At 44.5% G+C, this 27,138-nt stretch overlaps 1 protein-coding gene across 2 annotated transcripts in view; it reads left to right on the forward strand.

Moving 5' to 3' along the window:
• The window catches only part of CCDC158 (coiled-coil domain containing 158), a 175,097-nt gene extending 152,708 nt beyond the window's left edge, over positions 1-22,389 (forward strand). The window contains exon 23 of one of the 2 annotated variants that reach the window (XM_077275754.1): positions 22,226-22,389. In XM_077275754.1, coding sequence (XP_077131869.1) covers positions 22,226-22,272 — 47 coding nt within the window. In that variant the 3' untranslated portion in view covers positions 22,273-22,389. Of the gene's footprint in view, positions 1-3,148; positions 3,255-22,225 lie in introns of those variants that run through there. The other variant, XM_077275763.1, reaches the window with a different exon arrangement.
• The last annotated feature ends 4,749 nt before the right edge of the window (positions 22,390-27,138 follow it).

The following is a 27,138-nucleotide window of genomic DNA, read 5'->3' on the forward strand; positions in this document are numbered from 1 at the left end:
CTGTCAATGTCCTAGTACTGGTTCAGTTCTCTCTTGGATCTTTCAGATTACCTGTCTACTCCAGCAAAAGCTAAGTCCCTGCTAGCTTATTTGTTTACCACTGTTTTCTTGTCCAGCTTGCTATCATGATTTTGCCTTGCTAGCTGGAAGCTCTGGGATGCAGAGTGGCACCTCCGCGCCGTGAGTCGCTGCAGGGGTCTCTTTTGCACACTCTGCGTGGTTTTTTGGTACTTTTTTATGCTGACCGCAAAGATACCTTTTCTATCTTCAGTCTGTTTAGTTAAGTCTGGCCTCCTTTGCTGAAACCTATTTCATTCCTGTGTTTGTGACTTCCATCTTAACTCACAGTCAATATGTGTGGGGGGCTGCCTTTTTCTTTGGGGAATTTCTCTGAGGCAAGGTAGGCTTTATTTTCTATCTTTAGGGGTAGTTAGCTCTTAGGCTGTGAAGAGGCGTCTAGGCAGAGTCAGGTACGCTCCACGGCTATTTCTAGTTGTTGTGATAGGATTAGGGGTTGCGGTCAGCAGAGCTCCCACTTCCCAGAGCTTGTCCTGTATTACTAGTTTGCTCATCAAGTCATTCCTAGTGCTTCTAACCACCAGGTCATCATAACAGTCCCCTACCTGGTTGGAGAATAGATATAATGGTACTTTCAAATGTGGAAAATGTAAGTTTTGTAAGTATTTCTCCAGAGGCCACACCTTTAATACCTCCCACAAGAGAAAGGTGTATAATATGAGACACTTTGCTAACTGTAAGACGGAGGGGGTAATTTACCTGTTCCAGTGTAGCTGCCCTAAGGATTATGTGGGCAACACTAAACGGGAGCTACGTAGAAGGGTGGGGGAGCATATAGGGGACATACTAAATGGACGCGATACCCCTATTTCAAATCATGTTAGGGGTACACACGGAGGTGACTTGAATTGTTTTAGTTTTTGTGTGATGGAAGTGGTGACACCATCAGTGTGAGGTGGGGACTGCGATTGCCTAATTCTCCAGAAAGAAGCTAAATGGATTTTTTGCATGAAGAGCATTAAACCACAGGGCTTGAATGACCAGTTGCAATTGTTTACTTTGTGTAAACGTTTAGTAGCCCATTACGCTAAAAATTCCCTTATGGATCTAAATCCTTTGACCCATTGCCCCTAATGGGGTAAGGTCAGTATTATGCATTTTTTATCATATCATACATCTATTATGTTAATTTGTGTCTGTACGGCCTAAGTATTCAGAAGGGTCTGGCTCCTGAAAGTGGTTTTCTGACATTAGTTTATTCTAGCTGCGCAAAATGAAGCGCTTATGCGCTCCAGAGAATGAGAGAATGGATATTTGTAAGGCGCCTGCGTACTGTGAGGCGCATTTGCGTTCCATATACCGGAAGTGTTGGTCATTAGCTCATTGTAGCTGTAAAATGGAGCCCATATGCGTTACAGAGAAGGAAAAAAAGGGTATTTGAAAAGCACCTGTGCATTGTGGAACGCATTAGTGTTCCACGTGCCGGAAGCGGTTAATCACACGTATGCGCTGAGTTTTGCAATTTTTTTACCTGAAAGGGATCAAGCCAGCGGGCATCGCAGCGAGCAGGTACATCAGAAACCACGAGGAGGTTTGTGTGTGTATATAAGTCTAAGAAAGCACAAGGTGTACAAGGCTGTTAGGGACTTGTGGTTTTGGATGGATATCACTCCCCACTGCAATCCAGGACACACTCCTCTAATCCAGTGTGATCCTCACCCTTCTGATTCATTATTCAGATAAGTCTTTGTGAACTGATATTGAGTATGTCTCCTGATGAACCGACCTTGGGGAAACGCGTCGAGATGAACATGCTTAATGCTTTATGGCTGTGACGTATATATATTTCCTCAATCTAATTCAGATATATCATATATTATGAAAGGGAATTGTCAGTGATGTGAGTTTGTTAACTTTATGCACTGCTTATCTGGGTGGTGCCCGATATGATATATTTATATCTACCTTTGCTACCTTGATTAAAGGCATACCTAATTGATAACGGTCTGTGAATGTCCCTAAGTTTTTCCCTAGACAAGGACTTATAGGGCTTATCAGGGTTAGACAACGACAAGCGGGGGCGCTATTTGCGCCAGATTATAGGGTGCCAACCTCTGCAGGCAGGCAGGACAAACTCAGGTACAGTGTATAGATGAATAGTTATATTCCCCACTGCTTATTATTATTATATTATTTATGGGAATAGGTGCAATAATAGAAAGTGTGCAATATATTTGAGCACACAATATTGCACTGGGAAATGTGCAATATATCTGAGCACACGTTATTGATTATTATTGTTGACAATTCCGTTTGTCTGAATTGTATGGTCTGTTGTTCGAATTGCTGTATTTTCTTACACGACAGGGCCCAGTAGGGTGAATTAGGGAGAGCCTACGTTGAGCGGGGGGCGCCATTGCGCAGGACTTAGGGTGCCAACCTCTGCGGCAAGGTAGGGCACAGATAGTCTGTTAACCAGGGATATTGTGCACCCTGTATCTTTCAGCCAAACAATGGACATCGTTTTATGGTCGTATGTGTGATGTGACTGTTATTTTAATATATGATTTATTAAATGCTAAGTCTTATTGTGCTTATTCAGTTTATTTTTTGTGTAGAGTGCTTTATGTCAGTGAATATTATAAAGTTTTTTTGGCACTTTTATGATATGTTCTGTGAAATAATAAGATCTTGACATAAATTTGGAAAGCACGAGTCACCCCATGACCTAATCACTTGAGTCACCCAATTAATTGCAGGATTGTGCTTAATTAAGCATAGCAGGCCCAGCACTAATATGGCAGATAGAGAAAAAAAACCATGAATAATATGAATTCAATATGTGATACTCCCACTTTCATACATACATTCTCAACCTTCATAGTAATGTGATTTTGTGAAAGTGGAGAATTATTCATTTTCAAAACTTGAATGGGAAAGCCGAGGGAAGGGAAATTATAACCACAGATATAGTTTGAATCTACAAATGCAGGCATAAAAATAAAACTAGATTTATGGAGATACCTGTAAGAAAAAAACTTATACTTGTAACAGAGATAATCTCAAACTCTTGGAACATGTATCATTGCATCTTTACCTTTTAAAGTCTCCTCCTTTTCTTCTGTTTTAGAAATTATTATATTTGAAACAAGAAACCAAATGACCACAGTATAAATGAGATGATGATCCGAGTTCTGGATCTTTGCAAGCAACAATTTGCATAGATTTACGAGTTTCAATTAGGGTTGAGCGAAACGGGTCGATCATTTTCAAAAGTCGCCGACTTTTGGCTAAGTCGGCGTCTCATGAAACCCGATCCGACCCCTGTGCTTGTCGGCCATGCGGTACGCGACTTTCGCGCCAAAGTCGCGTTTCAATGACGCGAAAAGCGCCATTTCTCAGCCAATGAAGGTGAACGCAGAGTGTGGGCAGCGTGATGACATAGATCCTGGTCCCCACCATCTTAGAGAAGGGCATTGCAGTGATTGGCTTGCTGTCTGCGGCGTCACAGGGGCTATAAAGGGGCGTTCCCGCCGACCGCCATCTTACTGCTGCTGATCTGAGCTTAGGGACAGGTTGCTGCCGCTTCATCAGAAGCAGGGAGAGCGTTAGGCAGGGTCCACTAACCACCAAACCGCTTGTGCTGCAGCGATTTCCACTGTCCAACACCACCTTCGGTGTGCAGGAACAGTGGAAGCTATTTTTTTTTTTTTTTCCCCTCAGCGCTGTAGCTCATTGGGCTGCCCTAGAAGGCTCCGTGATAGCTGTATTGCTGTGTGTACGCCACTGTGGAAACCAACTGCTTTTTTCAAAGCACATATCCTCTTGTTCCTTCCTTTCTGCACAGCTATCTTTTTTGTTTGTCCACACTTTTTATTTAATTTGTGCATCAGTCCACTCCTATTGCTGCCTGCCATACCTGGCTTACATTACTGCAGGGAGATAGTAATTGTAGGACAGTTTTTTTTTTTTTTTTGTTTTTTTTTTGTGGGAGATTAAGATTGGCATTTCTGCTACAGTGCCATCCCTGTGTGTGCCATCTCTCACTGAGTGGGCCATAGAAAGCCTATTTATTTTTTCCGTGATTTGTGTTCTAAAATCTACCTCAACACAGAAACACTACATCAATCAGTGGGAGAAAAATATTGGCCTCAGTCAGGGCTTGTGTGCCACTGCTGTGTGTGCGCTATCTCTCATTCAGTGGGCTATAGCAAGCCTATATTTTTTTTTTTTTTTTTTTTTTTTTAATATTATTTGGTTTCAAAAGTCTCCCTGAAAAAAAAAAAAAACCTAAAAAAACAGTGGGAGAGTAATATTGCCCTTTCAGCTTGTGTGCCAGTCTTGACTCCTGGGTGTGCCACCTCTCTCCCTCTCATTCAGTGGGCCATAGAAAGCCTATTTATTTTTTTTTTTAAATATTATTGGGTTTCTAAAGTCTCCCTGAAAAAAACAAAAAATACATAAAAAAACAGTGGGAGAGTAATATTGCCCTTTCAGCTTGTGTGCCAGTCTTGACTCCTGGGTGTGCCACCTCTCTCCCTTTCATTCAGTGGGCCATAGAAAGCCTATTTATTTTTTTTTTTAAATATTATTGGGTTTCTAAAGTCTCCCTGAAAAAACAAAAAAAACCTAAAAAAACAGTGGGAGAGTAATATTGCCCTTTCAGCTTGTGTGCCAGTCTTGACTCCTGGGTGTGCCACCTCTCTCCCTCTCATTCAGTGGGCCATAGAAAGCCTATTTATTTTTTTTTTTAAATATTATTGGGTTTCTAAAGTCTCCCTGAAAAAAACAAAAAATACATAAAAAAACAGTGGGAGAGTAATATTGCCCTTTCAGCTTGTGTGCCAGTCTTGACTCCTGGGTGTGCCACCTCTCTCCCTCTCATTCAGTGGGCCATAGAAAGCCTTTTTTTTTTTTGGTTTTTTTAATATTATTTGGTTTCTAAAGTCTCCCTGAAAAAAACAAAAAAAACATAAAAAACAGTGGGAGAGTAATATTGCCCTTTCAGCTTGTGCGCCAGTCTTGACTCCTGGTTGTGCCACCTCTCTCTCTCTAATTGTGGGCCATAGAAAGCCTTTTTTTTTTTTTAAAATATTATTGGGTTTCTAAAGTCTCCCTGAAAAAACAAAAAATACATAAAAAAACAGTGGGAGAGTAATATTGCCCTTTCAGCTTGTGTGCCAGTCTTGACTCCTGGGTGTGCCACCTCTCTCCCTTTCATTCAGTGGGCCATAGAAAGCCTATTTATTTTTTCCGTGATTTGTGTTCTAAATTCTACCTCAACACAAAAACACTACATCAATCAGTGGGAGAAAAATATTGGCCTCAGTCAGGGCTTGTGTGCCACTGCTGTGTGTGCTATCTCTCATTCAGTGGGCTATAGCAAGCCTATTTTTTTTTTTTTTTTTTTTTTTTTAATATTATTTGGTTTCTAAAGTCTCCCTGAAAAAAAAAAAAAACCTAAAAAAACAGTGGGAGAGTAATATTGCCCTTTCAGCTTGTGTGCCAGTCTTGACTCCTGGGTGTGCCACCTCTCTCCCTCTCATTCAGTGGGCCATAGAAAGCCTATTTATTTTTTTTTTTAAATATTATTGGGTTTCTAAAGTCTCCCTGAAAAAACAAAAAATACATAAAAAAACAGTGGGAGAGTAATATTGCCCTTTCAGCTTGTGTGCCAGTCTTGACTCCTGGGTGTGCCACCTCTCTCCCTTTCATTCAGTGGGCCATAGAAAGCCTATTTTTTTTTTTTTTTTAATATTATTTGGTTTCTAATTCTCCCTGAAAAAAAAAAAAAAACCTAAAAAAACAGTGGGAGAGTAATATTGCCCTTTCAGCTTGTGTGCCAGTCTTGACTCCTGGGTGTGTCACCTCTCTCCCTCTCATTCAGTGGGCCATAGAAAGCCTATTTATTTTTTTTTTTAAATATTATTGGGTTTCTAAAGTCTCCCTGAAAAAACAAAAAATACATAAAAAAACAGTGGGAGAGTAATATTGCCCTTTCAGCTTGTGTGCCAGTCTTGACTCCTGGGTGTGCCACCTCTGTCTCTCATTCAGTGGGCCATAGAAAGCCTTTTTTTTTTTTGGTTTTTTTAATATTATTTGGTTTCTAAAGTCTCCCTGAAAAAAACAAAAAAAACATAAAAAACAGTGGGAGAGTAATATTGCCCTTTCAGCTTGTGCGCCAGTCTTGACTCCTGGTTGTGCCACCTCTCTCTCTCTAATTGTGGGCCATAGAAAGCCTTTTTTTTTTTTTTTTTTAATATTATTTGGTTTCTAAAGTCTCCCTGAGAAAAAAAAATAAATAAATTAGGTGGGAGATTAATATTGACATTAGTGCTTGAGTGACAGTCCTGCGTGTGTGTCATCTCTGTGATTTTGTGCCACAGAAAACAGAGTGTGTAACATTGTGCCTGATTTTCCTTGTGGTCTCACCAACCTGTTAAGGGATATTGAAATCATACTGAAGTTATAGCTCACCGTGTAAGTTGTTTGATAGCAACAAATAAAGTTACTTTGGTTAAGATTTTAAAACAATGAGGAAGTCTGGTGCAAGAGGTCGTCGTGGGCGTTCATTGTCAGCTGGTAATGATGGTAGTGGTAGTGGAGCATCAGGTGGTCGTGGGGATAAAAATATTCCACCTAAGTCTGGAGCTGTGGAGCCAGTTTCGTCGTCAGGCTACACAAGGCCTCGAACGCTCTCTTTTCTGGGAGTAGGAAAACCGCTTTTAAAGGCGGAGCAGCAACAGCAAGTTTTGGCTTACATTGCAGACTCAGCCTCTAGCTCTTTTGCCTCCTCTTCCGAAACTGGTAAATGTAAAAGCAGCGCGTCGCTTGTGGATGTTCACGGTCAGGGACAAGTCGCTTCCTTGTCCTCCTCAGCAAAAACTACAACAAGAGAGAAGGATGCAGCAGGCGACACAACGGGTCACTCCATGGAGCTCTTTACACATACCGTCCCTGGCTTAGAAAGTGAAACATTTAACAGGCCATGCCCATTACAAGTATATTCTGACATGGAGTGCACTGATGCACAGCCACAGCCAGAGTACTATGCTGCTCCTTTGACTCAGACCACCACATTGCCCTCTCAGGGTACAGATCCACAATCAGACCCTGATGAGACTATGTTGCCCCGCCACGAACGCTATACCACCGACCGACACAGTGACACAGACGAAGTTGCACACGAGCTCGAAGAGGAGGTAATAGATGACCCAGTTATTGACCCCGATTGGCAGCCATTGGGGGAACAGGGTGCAGGCGGCAGTAGTTCAGAAGCGGAGGTGGAGGAGGGGCCGCAGCAGGCATCAACATCGCAACAGGTTCCATCTGCCGGGCCCGTATCTGGACCAAAACGCGTGTCAAAGCCAAAACCTGTTGGAGCACAGCGTTGCCATCCGGTTAAAGCTCAGTCTGCAATCCCTGAAAAGGGATCAGAGTCTAGGAAGAGTGCAGTCTGGCATTTTTTTAAACAACATCCAACTGATCAGCGCAAAGTCATCTGTCAAAAATGTTCAACTAGCTTAAGCAGAGGTCAGAATCTGAAAAGTCTAAATACTAGTTGCATGCATAGACACTTAACCACCATGCATTCTCAAGCCTGGACTAACTACCAAACGTCCCTCAAGGTTGTAGCACCCTCGGCCAATGAAGCTAGTCAGCAACGCAACATCCCTTCCGTCACTGTAAGGCCACCATTTTCCGCACCACCGGCAGTATCTGTGCAGGTTTCTTTGCCAGCCAAAAGCAGTCAGGGTCAGGGAATCACCAGTTTTGTAGGAGGAAATATTGCATGTAGGGCACCGGCGGAAACAATACCGTCTCCAACCGTCTCTCAGTCTGCCATGTCCACCGGCACACCCGAAAGTTCCACGATCTACAGCTCTCCAGTCCAGCTCACCCTACATGAGACTCTGGTTAGAAAAAGGAAGTACTTATCCTCGCATCCGCGTACACAGGGTTTTAACGCCCACATAGCTAGACTAATCTCGTTAGAGATGATGCCCTACCGGTTAGTTGAAAGCGAAGCTTTCAAAGCCCTGATGGAGTACGCTGAACCACGATACGAGCTACCCAGTCGACACTTTTTTTCCAGAAAAGCCATCCCAGCCCTGCACCAGCATGTTAAACAGCGCATCGTCCATGCACTCAGGCAATCTGTGAGTACAAAGGTGCACCTGACTACAGATGCATGGACCAGTAGGCATGGCCAGGGACGTTATGTGTCCATCACGGCACACTGGGTGAATGTGGTGGATGCAGGGTCCACAGGCGACATCAATTTAGGGACAGTTGTGCCTAGCCCACGGTCTAGGAAACAGTTGGCTGTAGGCGTTCGCACCCCCTCCTCCTCCTCCTCGTCCTCCTGCAGAAGCTACAGCTCTTCCACAGAACGCAGTCGGCCAACCACTCCATCGGCAGATGACACTGTTGCACACCAGTTGTCCCATTATGGGCCAGCTACTGCCAAGCGTCAGCAGGCTGTATTGGCTATGAAGTGTTTGGGCGACAACAGACACACCGCGGAAGTTCTGTCCGAGTTCTTGCAACAAGAAACGCAGTCGTGGCTGGGCACAGTAGATCTTGAGGCAGGCAAGGTAGTGAGTGATAACGGAAGGAATTTCATGGCTGCCATCTCCCTTTCCCAACTGAAACACATTCCTTGCCTGGCTCACACCTTAAACCTGGTGGTGCAGTGCTTATTGAAAACTTATCCTGGGTTCTCCGACCTGCTCCTCAAAGTGCGTGCACTTTGCTCACATATCCGACGTTCGCCTGTACACGCCAGCCGTATGCAGACCTATCAGCGGTCTTTGAACCTTCCCCAGCATCGCCTAATCATAGACGTTGCAACAAGGTGGAACTCAACACTGCACATGCTTCAGAGACTGTGCGAACAGAGGCGTGCTGTTATTTATTTGTGGGAGGATACACGGGCAGGCAGTAGGATGGCAGACATGGAGTTGTCAGGTGTGCAGTGGTCGAAGATACAAGACATGTGTCAAGTCCTTCAGTGTTTTGAGGAATGCACACGGCTGGTTAGTGCAGACAACGCCGTAATAAGCATGAGCATCCCCCTAATGCGTCTGCTGATGCAAAGTTTGACGCACATAAAGGAGCAGGCGTCTGCACCAGAGGAAGAGGGAAGCCTTGATGACAGTCAGCCATTGTCTGGTCAGGGCAGTGTACAGGACGAGGTAGCGGGCGAAGAGGAGGTGGAGGACGAGGAGGATGATGGGGATGAGTATATTTTTAATGCGGAAACTTTCACGGGGGCACAGGAAATTGGTTGCGTGTCACGGCCGGGTTCTGGTTTTTTGAGGGACACAAGTGACGTAGATTTGCCTGCAACTGCCCCTCAACCAATCACAACCGGAGATTTGACAAGTGGAACTTTGGCCCACATGGCGGATTATGCCTTACGTATCCTACAAAGGGACACACGCATTACGAAAATGATGAACGATGACGATTACTGGTTGGCCTGCCTCCTTGATCCACGCTATAAAGGCAAATTGCAAAATATTATGCCACATGAGAACTTGGAACTAATATTAGCAACCAAACAATCAACTCTTGTTGACCGTTTGCTTCAGGCATTCCCAGCACACAGCGCACGTGATCGTTCTCACACGAGCTCCAGGGGGCAGCAGACTAGGAGTGTTAGGGGTGCACACATCAGAAGTGGCGTTGGACAGAGGGGTTTTCTGACCAGGTTGTGGAGTGATTTTGCTATGACCGCAGACAGGACAGGTACTGCTGCATCAATTGAAAGTGACAGGAGACAACATTTGTCCAGTATGGTTACTAACTATTTTTCATCCCTTATCGATGTTCTCCCTCAACCGTCATTCCCATTTGATTACTGGGCCTCCAAATTAGACACCTGGCCAGAATTGGCAGAATATGCATTGCAGGAGCTTGCTTGCCCGGCAGCAAGTGTCCTATCAGAAAGAGTATTCAGTGCTGCAGGGTCAATATTAACCGAAAAAAGGACTCGTCTGGCTACCCAAAATGTTGACGATCTAACATTCATTAAAATGAACCACAACTGGATTTCAAAATCTTTTGCCCCACCTTGCCCGGCCGACACCTAGCTTTCCTATGAAAAGCTCTTGCCTGTGAATTACTTTTCTAATGTCTAATTTGCTGCTGCAGATTGTACAGCATACGACATGTTTACACCTCCCTAAATGGCCAAACTCCCCACACGGGGCCGTGGTATCGCGACTTGGCGCAAGCACCCGTGAGACTGCTGTTTGTCTGAAGAGGTGGGTGTGCTCGCTTTTGGTTGACGGCATTGCTACTGGGTCCCTCATAGTACAATGTAGTGTCTCTGGCGGTGGTGGTGCGCACCCAACGTCAGACACACCGTTGTAACATGAGTGGCCCTGGGGCGGTCCCGCCGGCCTCAAGAGAGTTCCCCCCTACCCCAGCTCAAACTGGGCTCTACTACGTGCAAAATTATGTCGCACAGCTCCACCAATCTTTAGTCTATTCGCTGACATCATTCAATGTCTGGCACTGACAATACAAATTTGTAGACATCTATGATGCAACTTAAAGTAGTCTGTGTCTGTGTCCTATATTGGCACCATTAAATAGTTACTGCCAAATTACTATGTCAGAAACACAGCAGATGAGCCCACCCCTGTACCTAAGTATGCCATCTTTTTTTTTGTTTTGGTTGTTTTGCGAGACATTAACATCTATTTATATTTTGGGAGTACTGGGACAGACACTCCTTGCACTACTCCTCCACTCAGCACCAAGCTGCCTGCCCGTGTATCCATGTAACCGCTGTAAAACTGCCATGAGCCTATTGTTTGTTATTTTAGGCCTTTGATAGCCTGTCTGCGGTCCCTACTCCTCCACTGACCACCAAGCTGCCTGCCCGTGTATCCATGTAACCGCTGTAAAACTGCCATGAGCCTATTGTTTGTTATTTTAGGCCTTTGAAGCCTTTCTGCGCTCCCTCCTTCCACTAGTCCTCCACTGACCAGACCACTGCTGCCCGTGTACCCCTGGAACCAATTTTAAAGTGCCTACAGCCAGCCCATTTTATTGTGTTAGGCCTTCGAAGCCTGTCTGCGGTCCATACTTCCACTAGGCCTCCACTGACCAGACCACTGCTGCCCGTGTACCCCTGGAACCAATTTTAAAGTGCCTACAGCCAGCCCATTTTATTGTGTTAGGCCTTCGAAGCCTGTCTGCGGTCCATACTTTAAATACTCCTCCACTCAGCACCAAGCTGCCTGCCCGTGTATCCATGTAACCGCTGTAAAACTGCCATGAGCCTATTGTTTGTTATGTTAGGCCTTTGATAGCCTGTCTGCGGTCCCTACTTTAAATACTCCTCCACTCACCACCACCAAGCTGCCTGCCCGTGTATCCATGTAACCGCTGTGAAACTGCCATGAGCCTATTGTTTTTTTATGTTAGGCCTTTGATAGCCTGTCTGCGGTCCCTACTTTAAATACTCCTCCACTCACCACCACCAAGCTGCCTGCCCGTGTATCCATGTAACCGCTGTAAAACTGCCATGAGCCTATTGTTTGTTATGTTAGGCCTTTGAAGCCTTTCTGCGCTCCCTCCTTCCACTAGTCCTCCACTGACCAGACCACTGCTGCCCGTGTACCCCTGGAACCAATTTTAAAGTGCCTACAGCCAGCCCATTTTATTGTGTTAGGCCTTCGAAGCCTGTCTGCGGTCCATACTTCCACTAGTCCTCCACTGACCAGACCACTGCTGCCCGTGTACCCCTGGAACCAATTTTAAAGTGCCTACAGTCAGCCCATTTTATTGTGTTAGGCCTTCGAAGCCTGTCTGCGGTCCATACTTCCACTAGGCCTCCACTGACCAGACCACTGCTGCCCGTGTACCCCTGGAACCAATTTTAAAGTGCCTACAGCCAGCCCATTTTATTGTGTTAGGCCTTCGAAGCCTGTCTGCGGTCCATACTTCCACTAGTCCTCCACTGACCAGACCACTGCTGCCCGTGTACCCCTGGAACCAATTTTAAAGTGCCTACAGCCAGCCCATTTTATTGTGTTAGGCCTTCGAAGCCTGTCTGCGGTCCATACTTCCACTAGGCCTCCACTGACCAGACCACTGCTGCCCGTGTACCCCTGGAACCAATTTTAAAGTGCCTACAGCCAGCCCATTTTATTGTGTTAGGCCTTCGAAGCCTGTCTGCGGTCCATACTTCCACTAGGCCTCCACTGACCAGACCACTGCTGCCCGTGTACCCCTGGAACCAATTTTAAAGTGCCTACAGCCAGCCCATTTTATTGTGTTAGGCCTTCGAAGCCTGTCTGCGGTCCATACTTTAAATACTCCTCCACTCACCACCAAGCTGCCTGCCCGTGTATCCATGTAACCGCTGTAAAACTGCCATGAGCCTATTGTTTGTTATGTTAGGCCTTTGATAGCCTGTCTGCGGTCCTTACTTTAAATACTCCTCCACTCACCACCTAGCTGCCTGTGTATCCATGTAACCGATGTAAAACTGCCATGACTGCCTACTGTTTGTTATTTTAGGCCTTTGATAGCCTGTCTGCGGCCCCTACTTGCAATACTCCTCCACTGACCACAATGCTGCCTGGAGTGCCTGCCTGTGTATCCATGTAACCGATGTAAAACTGCCATGACTGCCTACTGTTTGTTATTTTAGGCCTTTGATAGCCTGTCTGCGGCCCCTACTTGCAATACTCCTCCACTGAGCACAATGCTGCCTGGAGTGCCTGCCTGTGTATCCATGTAACCGATGTAAAACTGCCATGACTGCCTACTGTTTGTTATTTTAGGCCTTTGATAGCCTGTCTGCAGCCCCTACTTGCAATACTCCTCCACTGACCACACCAATGCTGCCCGTGTACCCCAGGAACCTATTTAAAAGTTCATAGAGCCTAGTTATATATTTTATTTACTATTAATAAGGCCATGATGGACTACGCTGTACCACGCTACAAGCTAACCAGTCGACACTTCTTTTGCGAGAAAAGCCATCCCAACCCTCCACCAGCATGTAGAAGACCGCATTGTCCATGCACTCTGGCAATCTGTGAGTACAAAGGTGCACCTGACAACAGACGCATGGACCTGTAGGCATGGCCACGGAAGATTACGTGTCCATTACGGCGCAATGGGTTAATGTGGTGGATGCATGGTCCACAGGGGACAGCCTACTAAGTCTGTCTGCAGTCCCTAATTCAAATTGTCCTCCACTGTCTAAATCGGAACTTCCACCTTCTGGCTTTCGGCCTATAGTATCAGAAATTAAACTGCATTTGGCCTTCAACTTTGGTTAGGGCCTACTAACGGCTTCTGCCCCTCCCTGGTGTTGCCCTCAACTAAATAAAGCTGAGCTTCAACCTTCCGGCTCTCATTATGTGGTTTTAAAAAAAAAAATGGTGGTTAGGGCCTACTAACGGCTTCTGCCCCTCCCTGGTGTTGTCCTCAACTAAATAAAGCTGAGCTTCAACCTTCCGGCTCTCATTAAGTGGTTTTTAAAAAAAAATGGTGGTTAGGGCCTACTAACGGCTTCTGCCCCTCCCTGGTGTTGTCCTCAACTAAATAAAGCTGAGCTTCAACCTTCCGGCTCTCATTAAGTGGTTTTAAAAAAAAAAAAATTGGTGGTTAGGGCCTACTAACGGCTTCTGCCCCTCCCTGGTGTTGTCCTCAACTAAATAAAGCTGAGCTTCAACCTTCCGGCTCTCATTATGTGGTTTAAAAAAAAAAAATGGTGGTTAGGGCCTACTAACGGCTTCTGCCCCTCCCTGGTGTTGTCCTCAACTAAATAAAGCTGAGCTTCAACCTTCCGGCTCTCATTAAGTGGTTTTAAAAAAAAAATGGTGGTTAGGGCCTACTAACGGCTTCTGCCCCTCCCTGGTGTTGTCCTCAACTAAATAAAGCTGAGCTTCAACCTTCCGGCTCTCATTAAGTGGTTTTAAAAAAAAAAAAAATGGTGGTTAGGGCCTACTAACGGCTTCTGCCCCTCCCTGGTGTTGTCCTCAACTAAATAAAGCTGAGCTTCAACCTTCCGGCTCTCATTAAGTGGTTTTAAAAAAAAAATGGTGGTTAGGGCCTACTAACGGCTTCTGCCCCTCCCTGGTGTTGTCCTCAACTAAATAAAGCTGAGCTTCAACCTTCCGGCTCTCATTAAGTGGTTTTAAAAAAAAAATGGTGGTTAGGGCCTACTAACGGCTTCTGCCCCTCCCTGGTGTTGTCCTCAACTAAATAAAGCTGAGCTTCAACCTTCCGGCTCTCATTAAGTGGTTTTAAAAAAAAAAAAAATGGTGGTTAGGGCCTACTAACGGCTTCTGCCCCTCCCTGGTGTTGTCCTCAACTAAATAAAGCTGAGCTTCAACCTTCCGGCTCTCATTAAGTGGTTTTAAAAAAAAAATGGTGGTTAGGGCCTACTAACGGCTTCTGCCCCTCCCTGGTGTTGTCCTCAACTAAATAAAGCTGAGCTTCAACCTTCCGGCTCTCATTATGTGGTTTTAAAAAAAAAAATGGTGGTTAGGGCCTACTAACGGCTTCTGCCCCTCCCTGGTGTTGTCCTCAACTAAATAAAGCTGAGCTTCAACCTTCCGGCTCTCATTATGTGGTTTTAAAAAAAAAAATGGTGGTTAGGGCCTACTAACGGCTTCTGCCCCTCCCTGGTGTTGTCCTCAACTAAATAAAGCTGAGCTTCAACCTTCCGGCTCTCATTAAGTGGTTTTAAAAAAAAAATGGTGGTTAGGGCCTACTAACGGCTTCTGCCCCTCCCTGGTGTTGTCCTCAACTAAATAAAGCTGAGCTTCAACCTTCCGGCTCTCATTAAGTGGTTTTAAAAAAAAAATGGTGGTTAGGGCCTACTAACGGCTTCTGCCCCTCCCTGGTGTTGTCCTCAACTAAATAAAGCTGAGCTTCAACCTTCCGGCTCTCATTAAGTGGTTTTAAAAAAAAAAAAAATGGTGGTTAGGGCCTACTAACGGCTTCTGCCCCTCCCTGGTGTTGTCCTCAACTAAATAAAGCTGAGCTTCAACCTTCCGGCTCTCATTAAGTGGTTTTAAAAAAAAAATGGTGGTTAGGGCCTACTAACGGCTTCTGCCCCTCCCTGGTGTTGTCCTCAACTAAATAAAGCTGAGCTTCAACCTTCCGGCTCTCATTAAGTGGTTTTAAAAAAAAAATGGTGGTTAGGGCCTACTAACGGCTTCTGCCCCTCCCTGGTGTTGTCCTCAACTAAATAAAGCTGAGCTTCAACCTTCCGGCTCTCATTATGTGGTTTTAAAAAAAAAAATGGTGGTTAGGGCCTACTAACGGCTTCTGCCCCTCCCTGGTGTTGTCCTCAACTAAATAAAGCTGAGCTTCAACCTTCCGGCTCTCATTATGTGGTTTTAAAAAAAAAAATGGTGGTTAGGGCCTACTAACGGCTTCTGCCCCTCCCTGGTGTTGTCCTCAACTAAATAAAGCTGAGCTTCAACCTTCCGGCTCTCATTATGTGGTTTTAAAAAAAAAAATGGTGGTTAGGGCCTACTAACGGCTTCTGCCCCTCCCTGGTGTTGTCCTCAACTAAATAAAGCTGAGCTTCAACCTTCCGGCTCTCATTAAGTGGTTTTTAAAAAAAAATGGTGGTTAGGGCCTACTAACGGCTTCTGCCCCTCCCTGGTGTTGTCCTCAACTAAATAAAGCTGAGCTTCAACCTTCCGGCTCTCATTAAGTGGTTTTAAAAAAAAAAAAATTGGTGGTTAGGGCCTACTAACGGCTTCTGCCCTTCCCTGGTGTTGTCCTCAACTAAATAAAGCTGAGCTTCAACCTTCCGGCTCTCATTATGTGGTTTAAAAAAAAAAAATGGTGGTTAGGGCCTACTAACGGCTTCTGCCCCTCCCTGGTGTTGTCCTCAACTAAATAAAGCTGAGCTTCAACCTTCCGGCTCTCATTAAGTGGTTTTAAAAAAAAAATGGTGGTTAGGGCCTACTAACGGCTTCTGCCCCTCCCTGGTGTTGTCCTCAACTAAATAAAGCTGAGCTTCAACCTTCCGGCTCTCATTAAGTGGTTTTAAAAAAAAAATGGTGGTTAGGGCCTACTAACGGCTTCTGCCCCTCCCTGGTGTTGTCCTCAACTAAATAAAGCTGAGCTTCAACCTTCCGGCTCTCATTAAGTGGTTTTAAAAAAAAAATGGTGGTTAGGGCCTACTAACGGCTTCTGCCCCTCCCTGGTGTTGTCCTCAACTAAATAAAGCTGAGCTTCAACCTTCCGGCTCTCATTAAGTGGTTTTAAAAAAAAAAAAAATGGTGGTTAGGGCCTACTAACGGCTTCTGCCCCTCCCTGGTGTTGTCCTCAACTAAATAAAGCTGAGCTTCAACCTTCCGGCTCTCATTAAGTGGTTTTAAAAAAAAAATGGTGGTTAGGGCCTACTAACGGCTTCTGCCCCTCCCTGGTGTTGTCCTCAACTAAATAAAGCTGAGCTTCAACCTTCCGGCTCTCATTATGTGGTTTTAAAAAAAAAAATGGTGGTTAGGGCCTACTAACGGCTTCTGCCCCTCCCTGGTGTTGTCCTCAACTAAATAAAGCTGAGCTTCAACCTTCCGGCTCTCATTATGTGGTTTTAAAAAAAAAAATGGTGGTTAGGGCCTACTAACGGCTTCTGCCCCTCCCTGGTGTTGTCCTCAACTAAATAAAGCTGAGCTTCAACCTTCCGGCTCTCATTAAGTGGTTTTAAAAAAAAAATGGTGGTTAGGGCCTACTAACGGCTTCTGCCCCTCCCTGGTGTTGTCCTCAACTAAATAAAGCTGAGCTTCAACCTTCCGGCTCTCATTAAGTGGTTTTAAAAAAAAAATGGTGGTTAGGGCCTACTAACGGCTTCTGCCCCTCCCTGGTGTTGTCCTCAACTAAATAAAGCTGAGCTTCAACCTTCCGGCTCTCATTAAGTGGTTTTAAAAAAAAAAAAAATGGTGGTTAGGGCCTACTAACGGCTTCTGCCCCTCCCTGGTGTTGTCCTCAACTAAATAAAGCTGAGCTTCAACCTTCCGGCTCTCATTAAGTGGTTTTAAAAAAAAAATGGTGGTTAGGGCCTACTAACGGCTTCTGCCCCTCCCTGGTGTTGTCCTCAACTAAATAAAGCTGAGCTTCAACCTTCCGGCTCTCATTAAGTGGTTTTAAAAAAAAAATGGTGGTTAGGGCCTACTAACGGCTTCTGCCCCTCCCTGGTGTTGTCCTCAACTAAATAAAGCTGAGCTTCAACCTTCCGGCTCTCATTATGTGGTTTTAAAAAAAAAAATGGTGGTTAGGGCCTACTAACGGCTTCTGCCCCTCCCTGGTGTTGTCCTCAACTAAATAAAGCTGAGCTTCAACCTTCCGGCTCTCATTATGTGGTTTTAAAAAAAAAAATGGTGGTTAGGGCCTACTAACGGCTTCTGCCCCTCCCTGGTGTTGTCCTCAACTAAATAAAGCTGAGCTTCAACCTTCCGGCTCTCATTATGTGGTTTAAAAAAAAAAAATGGTGGTTAGGGCCTACTAACGGCTTCTGCCCCTCCCTGGTGTTGTCCTCAACTAAATAAAGCTGAGCTTCAACCTTCCGGCTCTCATTATGTGGTTTTAAAAAAAAAAAAAATGGTGGTTAGGGCCTACTAACGGCTTCTGCCCCTCCCTGGTGTTGTCCTCAACTAAATAAAGCTGAGCTTCAACCTTCCGGCTCTCATTAAGTGGTTTTAAAAAAAAAATGGTGGTTAGGGCCTACTAACGGCTTCTGCCCCTCCCTGGTGTTGTCCTCAACTAAATAAAGCTGAGCTTCAACCTTCCGGCTCTCATTATGTGGTTTTAAAAAAAAAATGGTGGTTAGGGCCTACTAACGGCTTCTGCCCCTCCCTGGTGTTGCCCTCAACTAAATAAAGCTGAGCTTCAACCTTCTGCTCCAAATTACCATTTTAAAAAATGCAATAGGCTTTTCCGGCCTACTAAAGGTGTCTGCCCCTCCCTGGTGTTGTCCTCAACTGAACAAAGCTGAGCTTCCACATTCTGGCTTTCGCCCTATACTATCAGATATTAAACTGCATTTGGCCTACTAGTGTGGTTAGGCCCTTGAAACAGTGTCTGCTGCTCTTGGGTTTGCTACTCCACTGAACAAAGCAATGCCGCCTGTTTAGTCCTGTTACCAATTTTGAACTGCATGTAGCCTACTTTATTCTTTGGCCCTATATCTGTTTCCTCCTCATCCTGCCCATTGCCCAGCCACTGCTAAATGAGTCTGCTGGTACATTGACCTAGACCACTACATTCCCCTTGTACTCTACACAGCCAGAATCTGTCCCTGCTGAAAGTAAGGTTCCCCTTCCCGCATGTTATACCACCTTACACAGGGACAAAGAGGAAGGTGCAGATGAAAGTGCAGGTTCCTTCATCAGGTGGGGGGGCATACTCGTTGGCGACGTCACTGGCACAGGGCCCCTCAGAGTACGCAAAAGTGTCGCTGCTGGTGGGAGGCGCCCCCGCCATGCAAACACACCGCCGTACTTTGAGGGGCCCTGTGCCAGTGGCAATGCGAACGAGTGGGCCCCCCCTGCTTGCTCAGGATCACAGCACTTGCAACTTTTAAATACTTACCTTTCCCTGCAACACCGCCGTGACGTAGTCCGCATTTCCTGGGCCCACGAAAAACTTGAGCCAGCCCTACTCCCCCCACAACTTTCCCCCAATTCCCTATGCCCAACTATTATTATACAGTTAATTAAGATTGGCAAGCTTCAGAAACAAGAATGGATGTTTTTGGCATTAAAATGGGCACTGTAGGTGTTTTCCTGGCCTCCACTCACTGCCGACTATGCTTCCCCATTGACTTGCATTGGGTTTCGTGTTTCGGTCGATCCCCGACTTTTAGCGATAATCGGCCGACTGCACTCGACTCGACTCTGGACAAAATCGGGTTTCCCAAAACCCTACTCGATCTTAAAAAAATGAAAGTCGCTCAACCCTAGTTTCAATTAATAATGTGGAAGATGCCACTGAAACGCCTTTAAATGTGTCTATCTCTCAGGCATTTTTCTAAATGAACAGCAAGTGTCATAGCCTCCTCCAGGGACTGCGGCCAGGAAATGTAGACCAGCATATCTTTAATCTGATCCGAAAGTACCTGGCAGAACCAACTCCAAACAGCAAGATCATACCAGGAGGTCCCTACAGTCCAACATTTAAACTATGAGCAGTAATCCTCAGCTTTATGGCCTCCCTGAACCAGCTTACAGATTTTAGATTCAGCCACAGTGACTTTGACAGGGTCGTCATAAATGAGGCTAAGAGCATAAAAAATGCTTCAACAGAGGAAAACTCTGGAGATTCCTCAGGCAAAGAAAATTCCCAAGCCTCTAGATCTCCACTGAGTAAAGAAAAAACAATGCCTACTTGTTGACACATCTGATACAGCAGTGACAGTACGTAGGCGAAAGTATAATTTACATGATGCAGCAAAAAACTGAAAACCTACTTATGTCCTCTTCAAAGCAATCTGGGAACTTTAACTGGGGCTTAACTACGATACTCTGTATCGGGACAAAACAACAAGTGAACTGTTGTTGACGCTTGATATCTGCAACCTTTTGGGATAAGGATTGCAGAAAATGTGTCGACACCTAAGAATTTACTAATCAGCTTACTATAATGTTACGAATATGTACATACTCCTGCAAGGGAAACGCCGCACCTACACCTAACAGGTCCTATTGCAGATTAGACAGGCCCTAGCCACACATCTCAAAACACTACCTTACACCCTGAAAGGCCATCCATTGAGGGGTTTCTCATACCTCCTGAGGAACCAGTGCAAAGGCCACAACACACTGCAAACAAGTGGAAAGGAAAGTGTGAAGCAAGATACAATAACCCAGGGTGAGAAACTAAAACACATTCATATAGAGTAGAGATGGAAAGTTAATCAGAACCAAAGATAAAAGAAACAAGTATAACCTCCCAGAAGCCTAACAGTGGCAAAATGAAAAGATGCGAGGAAGGAAATCAAACAGACTCACTGCAAGAATACAACTGGAGTTTACCAAGCAAGGTAAACCCCTAAGTTGAAGTGCTGGAACGTCTGAACACACATCCACAGAGATGTATAGCCAGCAAGGAAGTGAAGGAAACATTAAATACCACCCAGAATGTAACAGGGCAAACCAAAACAGGAAAATGTGAAACACCTGGAGAGGAGCAAACCAAGAAAGGAAATCAAAGACATTAGAAAAAATCAGCAGTTGGACAGGCAAGTAAAGGAAATAGCTCAGCAGACAGAGGAACTGACCATGCAGCAACAGATCACCGAATCGAATCCCCAAACTGAGCTATGACATCTTTGTTCCAATTGCTGAGGCCTGGTACCTGGAAAATGAACATGAACTTGTAAAGCAATTCTTAATATCATAAGAAAATGACTGCACTAGTAACAGTAACAGATGGAAATGTTTCAGGGAGCTGTGCATAACTGGAAAAAAAGGGACTGAACAAATATATACCAATCATCCAAAACATTAAATTACCTATATAATATTGTGACAGTCGCCTTTGTGCTACTAAAACAGTTTTGGCTCTTTTAGGTATAGTCTCCACAATGACTTTTTAAGTTAAGCTATGGACTGTAAAATAACTCTGAAGGTGCTTGGTAGGTACTAATCCCTACATACCGAGAACACCACACGAAACCTGTGGTTTTAGACATGCTATGTCCCAGTCTTCTAAACATCACAATTTCGCCCTTCTCAACGTCACGTAGATCACTGTGTTTGCTCATTTGCTACTTTCAACACATTAGTTTCATGGACTGACTGTTCACTTTTCTAATATATCAAACAATTTGACTGTGCCTCCCTCACAAAATAAACCATGGTATACATTAACAATAAAACTATGTCTACAAATTCAAATAGTGAAATAAAGGGTTACACCCAAAATCAGTTATAAAAAAGTGCAGAAAAAATAAGAGCAATTTTAGAAGCTCGTGTTATCTTGTAGTGTACTACAGCATTAGTGGTTCCATCTTCTAACATTGCAGAAACTTTAACATAAAAGGTGAGCAGCAGTGACTTTAACTAGATTGTCACCTTAGGTCTCAGGTAACTGCCCATTTTAGTCAGACTAACCTTGCCCCCTCACAATCAGTAATGGGGTTACATCGCTGTGTTTATCATAGACGTACCCCTGTCCCATGGTGTGGAGAAATATTTACTACACAGCTAAGATTAAACTGTTCCCTACAACTACATGAGCTACCTACTCAACAGATTATAGCCGTGGATCCTTTTTGTAACCTAAGTCAATTCCAATTACTGTAACTTTCTAGTAGGAAAAGGGGATTTTCCACATCCCAATTAATAGGGTAAGAAGAACCACAAGTGCATAGTAAGTGCAATAATAAATAATTTGCAAGAAAGATGTTAAAAAAAACAGTTTTGTAAGGGTCTAAAACATCTCATATTACATTTGAAAATATTCTATCTCCCATTCACTGTACAGAGAGACAATAGGAATTCATGCTCTATTTTTTCTATGTAGCTCATGTTCAGAAGCAACAGCAACAGCATGACGGCCATTACATGGCAGTACTGAGCAGTGTAGCTGTGAATCTTTCTCTGGGGCAGAAAAACACTAAGGAGAAACAGCACAATCTGTTCTTTAGTCTCTCTGTCACACTGCTTGGAGTCCATTAGGCAACTGTAAACTGATTCCTCAGTGAGCAGGCAATCTTTTCTCTTGGTGGAGAATTATTCTAGCAGTTTTCTCAGAGTAAATGATGAGTTAAGGCACAGGGGGGAAGGATAAGTAGTGGCTTGTAATTGGTGAAGAAGGCATATTTAACTTCTAAGATATATGATACAATATCATATATTATCTGGTACAAATCAGTTATTCGAAGGATGTCAAACGAAAATGGTAAGAAATGGTATTACAGGGCCTTTATTTGTGATTTGCTTCTTTTTTCAAAATTGCTGCGTCTGCTGTTTAATAAGCGTAAAAGTAATGAACACATTTTCAATAAATAACACATGCCACGAAAAACACTAGAATATCAAGGCGTCTTTAAAACAATTACACAACACATAGAAAAAAGTGTGTGAAAGAGACCTAAGCAATACATAATTTCACTTAGTTTTGTATTCTAAAGTGTTTAAAAATGCACTGCACAACAAGGGATTAACTGTTACAGTATGTAGAAAACATAATCAATTTTTTTGTATTTCAGAAATGTCTTTAATTTTTGGGACTGCAGATGGAAACATTTTCAGTTGAGAAGCCTGAATGATTGGACAGACAGACCGCCGGTTACTAAATGTGGAGTCTAACTTAATGAGAATGAATAATGTTTTTTATGTAACCTATATATTTTTGTAAGACTCTATGTACAATGAATGTGTGTGTGTGTGTGTGTGTGTGTGTGTGTGTGTATGTGTGTATGTGTGTGTGTATATATATATGAAGTTTAATGTCTGTATACTGTATATAGTATAGTGTATTTTTTATGATCTGCCATCCTATGTACCACCAAGCAGCCTTACTACTGGAAATTATGCCAATGAAGTTTGTGATAACTTTTAGGCTGTGTGCACAAGTTCTGGATTTTTCGCATTTTTTTACACGTTTTTTCGATATAAAAACGCGATAAAACCGCAAAAAATATGCATCCATTAAGCATCCTATTAAATAGAATGCAATCTGCAATTTTTGTGCATATGTTGCGTTTTTTTCCCGCGAATAAAATGCATCACGGAAAAAAACGCAGCATGTTCATTAATTTTGTGGATTTTTAGCAGATTTCCCGCTATTTAATGCATTGGGAGGCTCCGGAAAAAGACACAAAAAATCCACAGAAAAAACATGCAAAAAACGCAAGAAAACCGCATGCTGATTTCCAGCGAAAAAAGTCCGGTTTTGTTCAGGAATTTTCTGCAAATAATCCTGACGTGTGCACATAGCCTTATTGTCTCCAAACACATTTAGGAGACGTATGGCGACAATTTACATCCTGGAATATTAGGATTTTGAGAAGCCAGGGTACCGTATTTTGAGCATTATAAGACACACCCCAAATATTGGGGAGGAAAAAAGGAAAAATACTTTTTTTAAAAAAATAAAATGATTAGTGTTATAATCCGCTTTTGCGGTAGCTTACCTGGGGGCAGTGGTGGTGGAGCGGAGTCCCAGATGGGATGCTGCTGGTGGAGGCAGGAGATGCTGAAGGCCCCAGGCTTGTAGTTTGGGGTGTTCGGCTGTGGTAGAACTTGGGCCATGGCTCCGCCGCATAGAAGAGTATAGAAAGTGTGGGGCTCTGGGCCTTCACAAAATGTCTGTGGAGCCCCCTCACTGCCAAACACCTTGTTGTCCCAGCCTGGGACTTGCAGCCAGCGCCCGACTCCTGCCTCCGCCACCAACAGAAGTTTCTGACAGCAGCGACCCCGGACCCCGCTCTACCACTGCCAATAAGCTCCATCGCAGCTACAATTCGGAATATAAAATGCACCCCCATTGCCCCCCCAAATTTGAGGGAAAATATGCGTCTTATATGAAACACATCTGCCATATTTTTACAATGTTCTAAACACTGAAAGATGTAAAGTCCAAAAGAAAGCTTGCCTAATAGAGTGGTGCAGCCACAATGCTCAATTAGCTACTCCAAATCATTTGTGCTAAAACTGTGTTTCAGTGGCAAATCAGAAGGTCAGATTTCCACTCAAAAATCATTAGGCATATCAGTGTTGTTCAGGCCCAGTATCTAAGAAAATAAATAGTGATTGTTCATTTAATGACAGGTGACTGACAGCTGTGGGCCTAAGGTTGTGAAACAGCAGGGTACAAGAGGGGAAGGCTAATAATAATAATAATAATTTTTATTTATGTAGCCCCAACATATTTTGCAGCGCTTTACAACTTATAGAGGGGACTTGTACAGACAATAGACATTACAGCATAACAGAAATCACAGTTCAAAACAGATACCAGGAGGAATGAGGGCCCTGCTCGCAAGCTTACAAACTATGAGGAAAAGGGGAGACACGAGAGGTGGATGGTAACAATTCCTTTAGTTATTTGGACCAGCCATAGTGTAAGGCTCGGGAGTTCATTTAAAGCTGCATGAACCAGTTAACTGCCTAAGTATGTAGCAGTACAGACACAGAGTGCTATTAACTGCATGAAGTGTATGAGAACATGATGCAAGGAACCTGAATATGTTTTTTTTTTTTATAGGCCACACAGGGATAGTTAGGTTAATGCATTGAGGCGGTAGGCCAGTCTGAACAAATGAGTTTTTAGGGCACGCTTAAAACTGTGGGGATTTCGGACTAATCGTATTAACCTAGGTAGTGCATTCCAAAGAATCGGCGCAGCACGTGTAAAGTCTTGGATGCGGGAGTGGGAGGTTCTGATTATTGAGGATGCTAACCTGAGGTCATTAGCGGAGCAGAGGGCACGGGTAGGGTGGTAGACTGAGACCAGAGAGGAGATGTAGGGTGGTGCTGAGCCATGGAGTGCTTTGTGGATAAGGGTAGTAGTTTTGTACTGGATTCTGGAGTGGATGGGTAGCCAGTGTAATGACTGGCACAAGGTAGAGGCATCGGTGTAATGGTTGGTGACAAATATGATCCTGGCAGCAGCATTCAGGACAGATTGAAGCAGGGAGAGTTTGGTAAGAGGGAGGCCGCTTAGTAGAGAGTTACAATAGTCCAGACGAGAATGAATAAGTGAGACAGTAAGAGATTTTGCAGAGTCGAAAGTAAGAAAAGGGTGAATTCTAGAAATGTTTTTGAGATGCAGATAAGAAGAGCGAGCCAGTGATCGGATGTGGGGGGTGAAGGAAAGCTTGGAATCAAGGATGACCCCAAGGCAGCGTGCATGTTGCTTTGGAGTAATGGTGGAACCGCACATGGAGATGGCAATGTCAGGCAAAGGTAGGTTAGTAGAGGGAGAGAACACGAGGAGTTCAGTTTTTGACAGGTTCAGTTTCAGATAGAGGGAGGACATGATGTTAGAGACAGCGGTAAGACAATCACTGGTGTTTTCTAAAAAGGTCGGCGTGATAACAGGAGAAGAGGTGTATAATTGGGTGTCGTCAGCATAGAGATGGTACTGGAAACCAAATCTACTGATTGTTTGTCCAATAGGGGCAGTATACAAAGAGAAGAGGAGGGGGCCTAGGACTGATCCTTGAGGAACCCCAACAGTAAGGGGAAGGTGAGAGGAGGAGGAACCAGCAAAACATACAGTGAAGGATCGGTCAGAGAGATAGGAGGAGAACCAAGAAAGAACAGTGTCCTTGAGGCCGATGGAGCGGAGCATAGTGAGGAGGAGCTGATGATCCACAGTATCGAATGCTGCAGAGAGATCCAAGAGAATTATCATGGAGTAGTGACCATTAGATTTAGCTGTTAGTAGGTCATTAGAGACTTTAGTGAGGGCAGTTTCAGTAGAGTGTAAAGAGCGGAAGCCAGATTGAAGAGGGTTGAGAAGAGAGTTATCTGAGAGATAGTGGGTAAGACGGGAGTGGACCAGGCGTTCGAGGAGTTTAGAGATGAAGGGAAGATTAGAGACAGGTCTATAATTAGCGGCACAATTTTGGTCGAGGGAGAGTTTTTTTAAGTAATGGATGTATGATGGCATGCTTGAATGAGGAGGGAAAAATACCGGAAGTGAGTGAAAGATTAAATATTTTTGTTGGGTGAGAGGTGACAGCCGGGGAAAGGGACTGGAGGAGATGTGACGGAATGGGGTCACTGGTGCAAGTGGTCGGGCGAGAAGATGCAAGGAGCCTGCTTACTTCTTCTTCTGTAACTGGTTCAAAGTCAGAGAGTGAACTAGATGCAGTGGGGGAGGGAGGACAGTGCATGGTATGAAGAGATTGGGAGATGATTTCCTGTCGAATGTGGTCAATTTTTTCTTTGAAGTAATTGGCCAGATCGTCAGCGCGGAGATCTATGGTTGGGGCCTGCTCTCTTGGGTTGAGTAGGGACTGGAAAGTGTCAAAGAGACGTTTAGGGTTATTGGACAGTGAGGTGATGAGGGTGTTGAAATAGGTTTGTTTGGAGAGGTGAAGGGCAGAGTTGTATGTTTTTAGCATGAACTTATAATGGATGAAATCTTCGGGTAGATTAGATTTTCTCCACAGACGTTCAGCGCACCTGGAGCACTGCTGCAGGAAACGTGTTTGCAGTGTGTGCCACGGTTGTCGCCGTTTGCTGAGTTGTTTTATGTATAGGAGGAGCAGCTTCATCCAGAGCACTTTGCAGGGTTTCATTGTAATGCTTCAGAGCAGAATCAGGACATGAGATGGAGAAGATTGGGGCCAATGAGGACTGCAAGTTCTTCATAAGTTTCTGGGTGTTAATGGCCTGTATGTTTCATTAAGTGTGGAAAGTGGGGGTGACCTGAGCGGGATGGCAGTTCTTGATAGAGAATGAAAGAAGGTTGTGGTCAGAGAGCGGGAGAGGGGAGTATGTGAAATCATCCACTGAGCAAAGGCGGGAGAAGACCAAGTCAAGGGAGTTTCCTTCTTCATGCGTTGGAGAGTTAGTATGTTGCGAGAGGCCGAAAGAGGAGGTTAGAGATAAAAGGTGAGAAGCAGATGGGGAGAGGGGAGAAGCAATGGGGATATTGAAATCACCCATGATAATGGTGGGGGTGGGTGTCACAGGAGAGAAAGTGTGGAAGCCAGGTGGCAAAGTGATCCAGGAACTGATGAGAGGGGCCGGGAGGAAGATACACCACCACCACTCGCATGGAGAAGGGGACATAGAGTCTGACAGCATGGACCTCAAAGGAAGGGAATACAAGTGAGGGTACTTGGGGGATAACTTGGAAGGTACATTTGGGTGAAAGGAGCAGACCAACGCCTCCACCTGCTCTGTTGTCCGATCTTGGGGTATGAGAAAAGTGTAGTCCACCATATGAAAGAGCAGCAGCAGCGGTGGTGTCTGACTGCTGGATCCAGGTTTCAGTAAGAGCCAGGAGATTAAGAGAATTAGAAAGGAAAAAGTCATGAATGAAGGAGAGTTTATTACACACAGAGCAAGAATTCCAAAGGGCACAATTGAAAGAGACAGAAGGCGTGCTGGGGATATTAATAAGGTTAGAGGGGTTTCTGGGTGTAGCAATTGGGAGGTTTGA

Source organism: Ranitomeya variabilis, chromosome 1 (assembly GCF_051348905.1).
Source record: "Ranitomeya variabilis isolate aRanVar5 chromosome 1, aRanVar5.hap1, whole genome shotgun sequence".
NCBI classification, from domain to species: Eukaryota; Metazoa; Chordata; class Amphibia; order Anura; family Dendrobatidae; genus Ranitomeya; species Ranitomeya variabilis.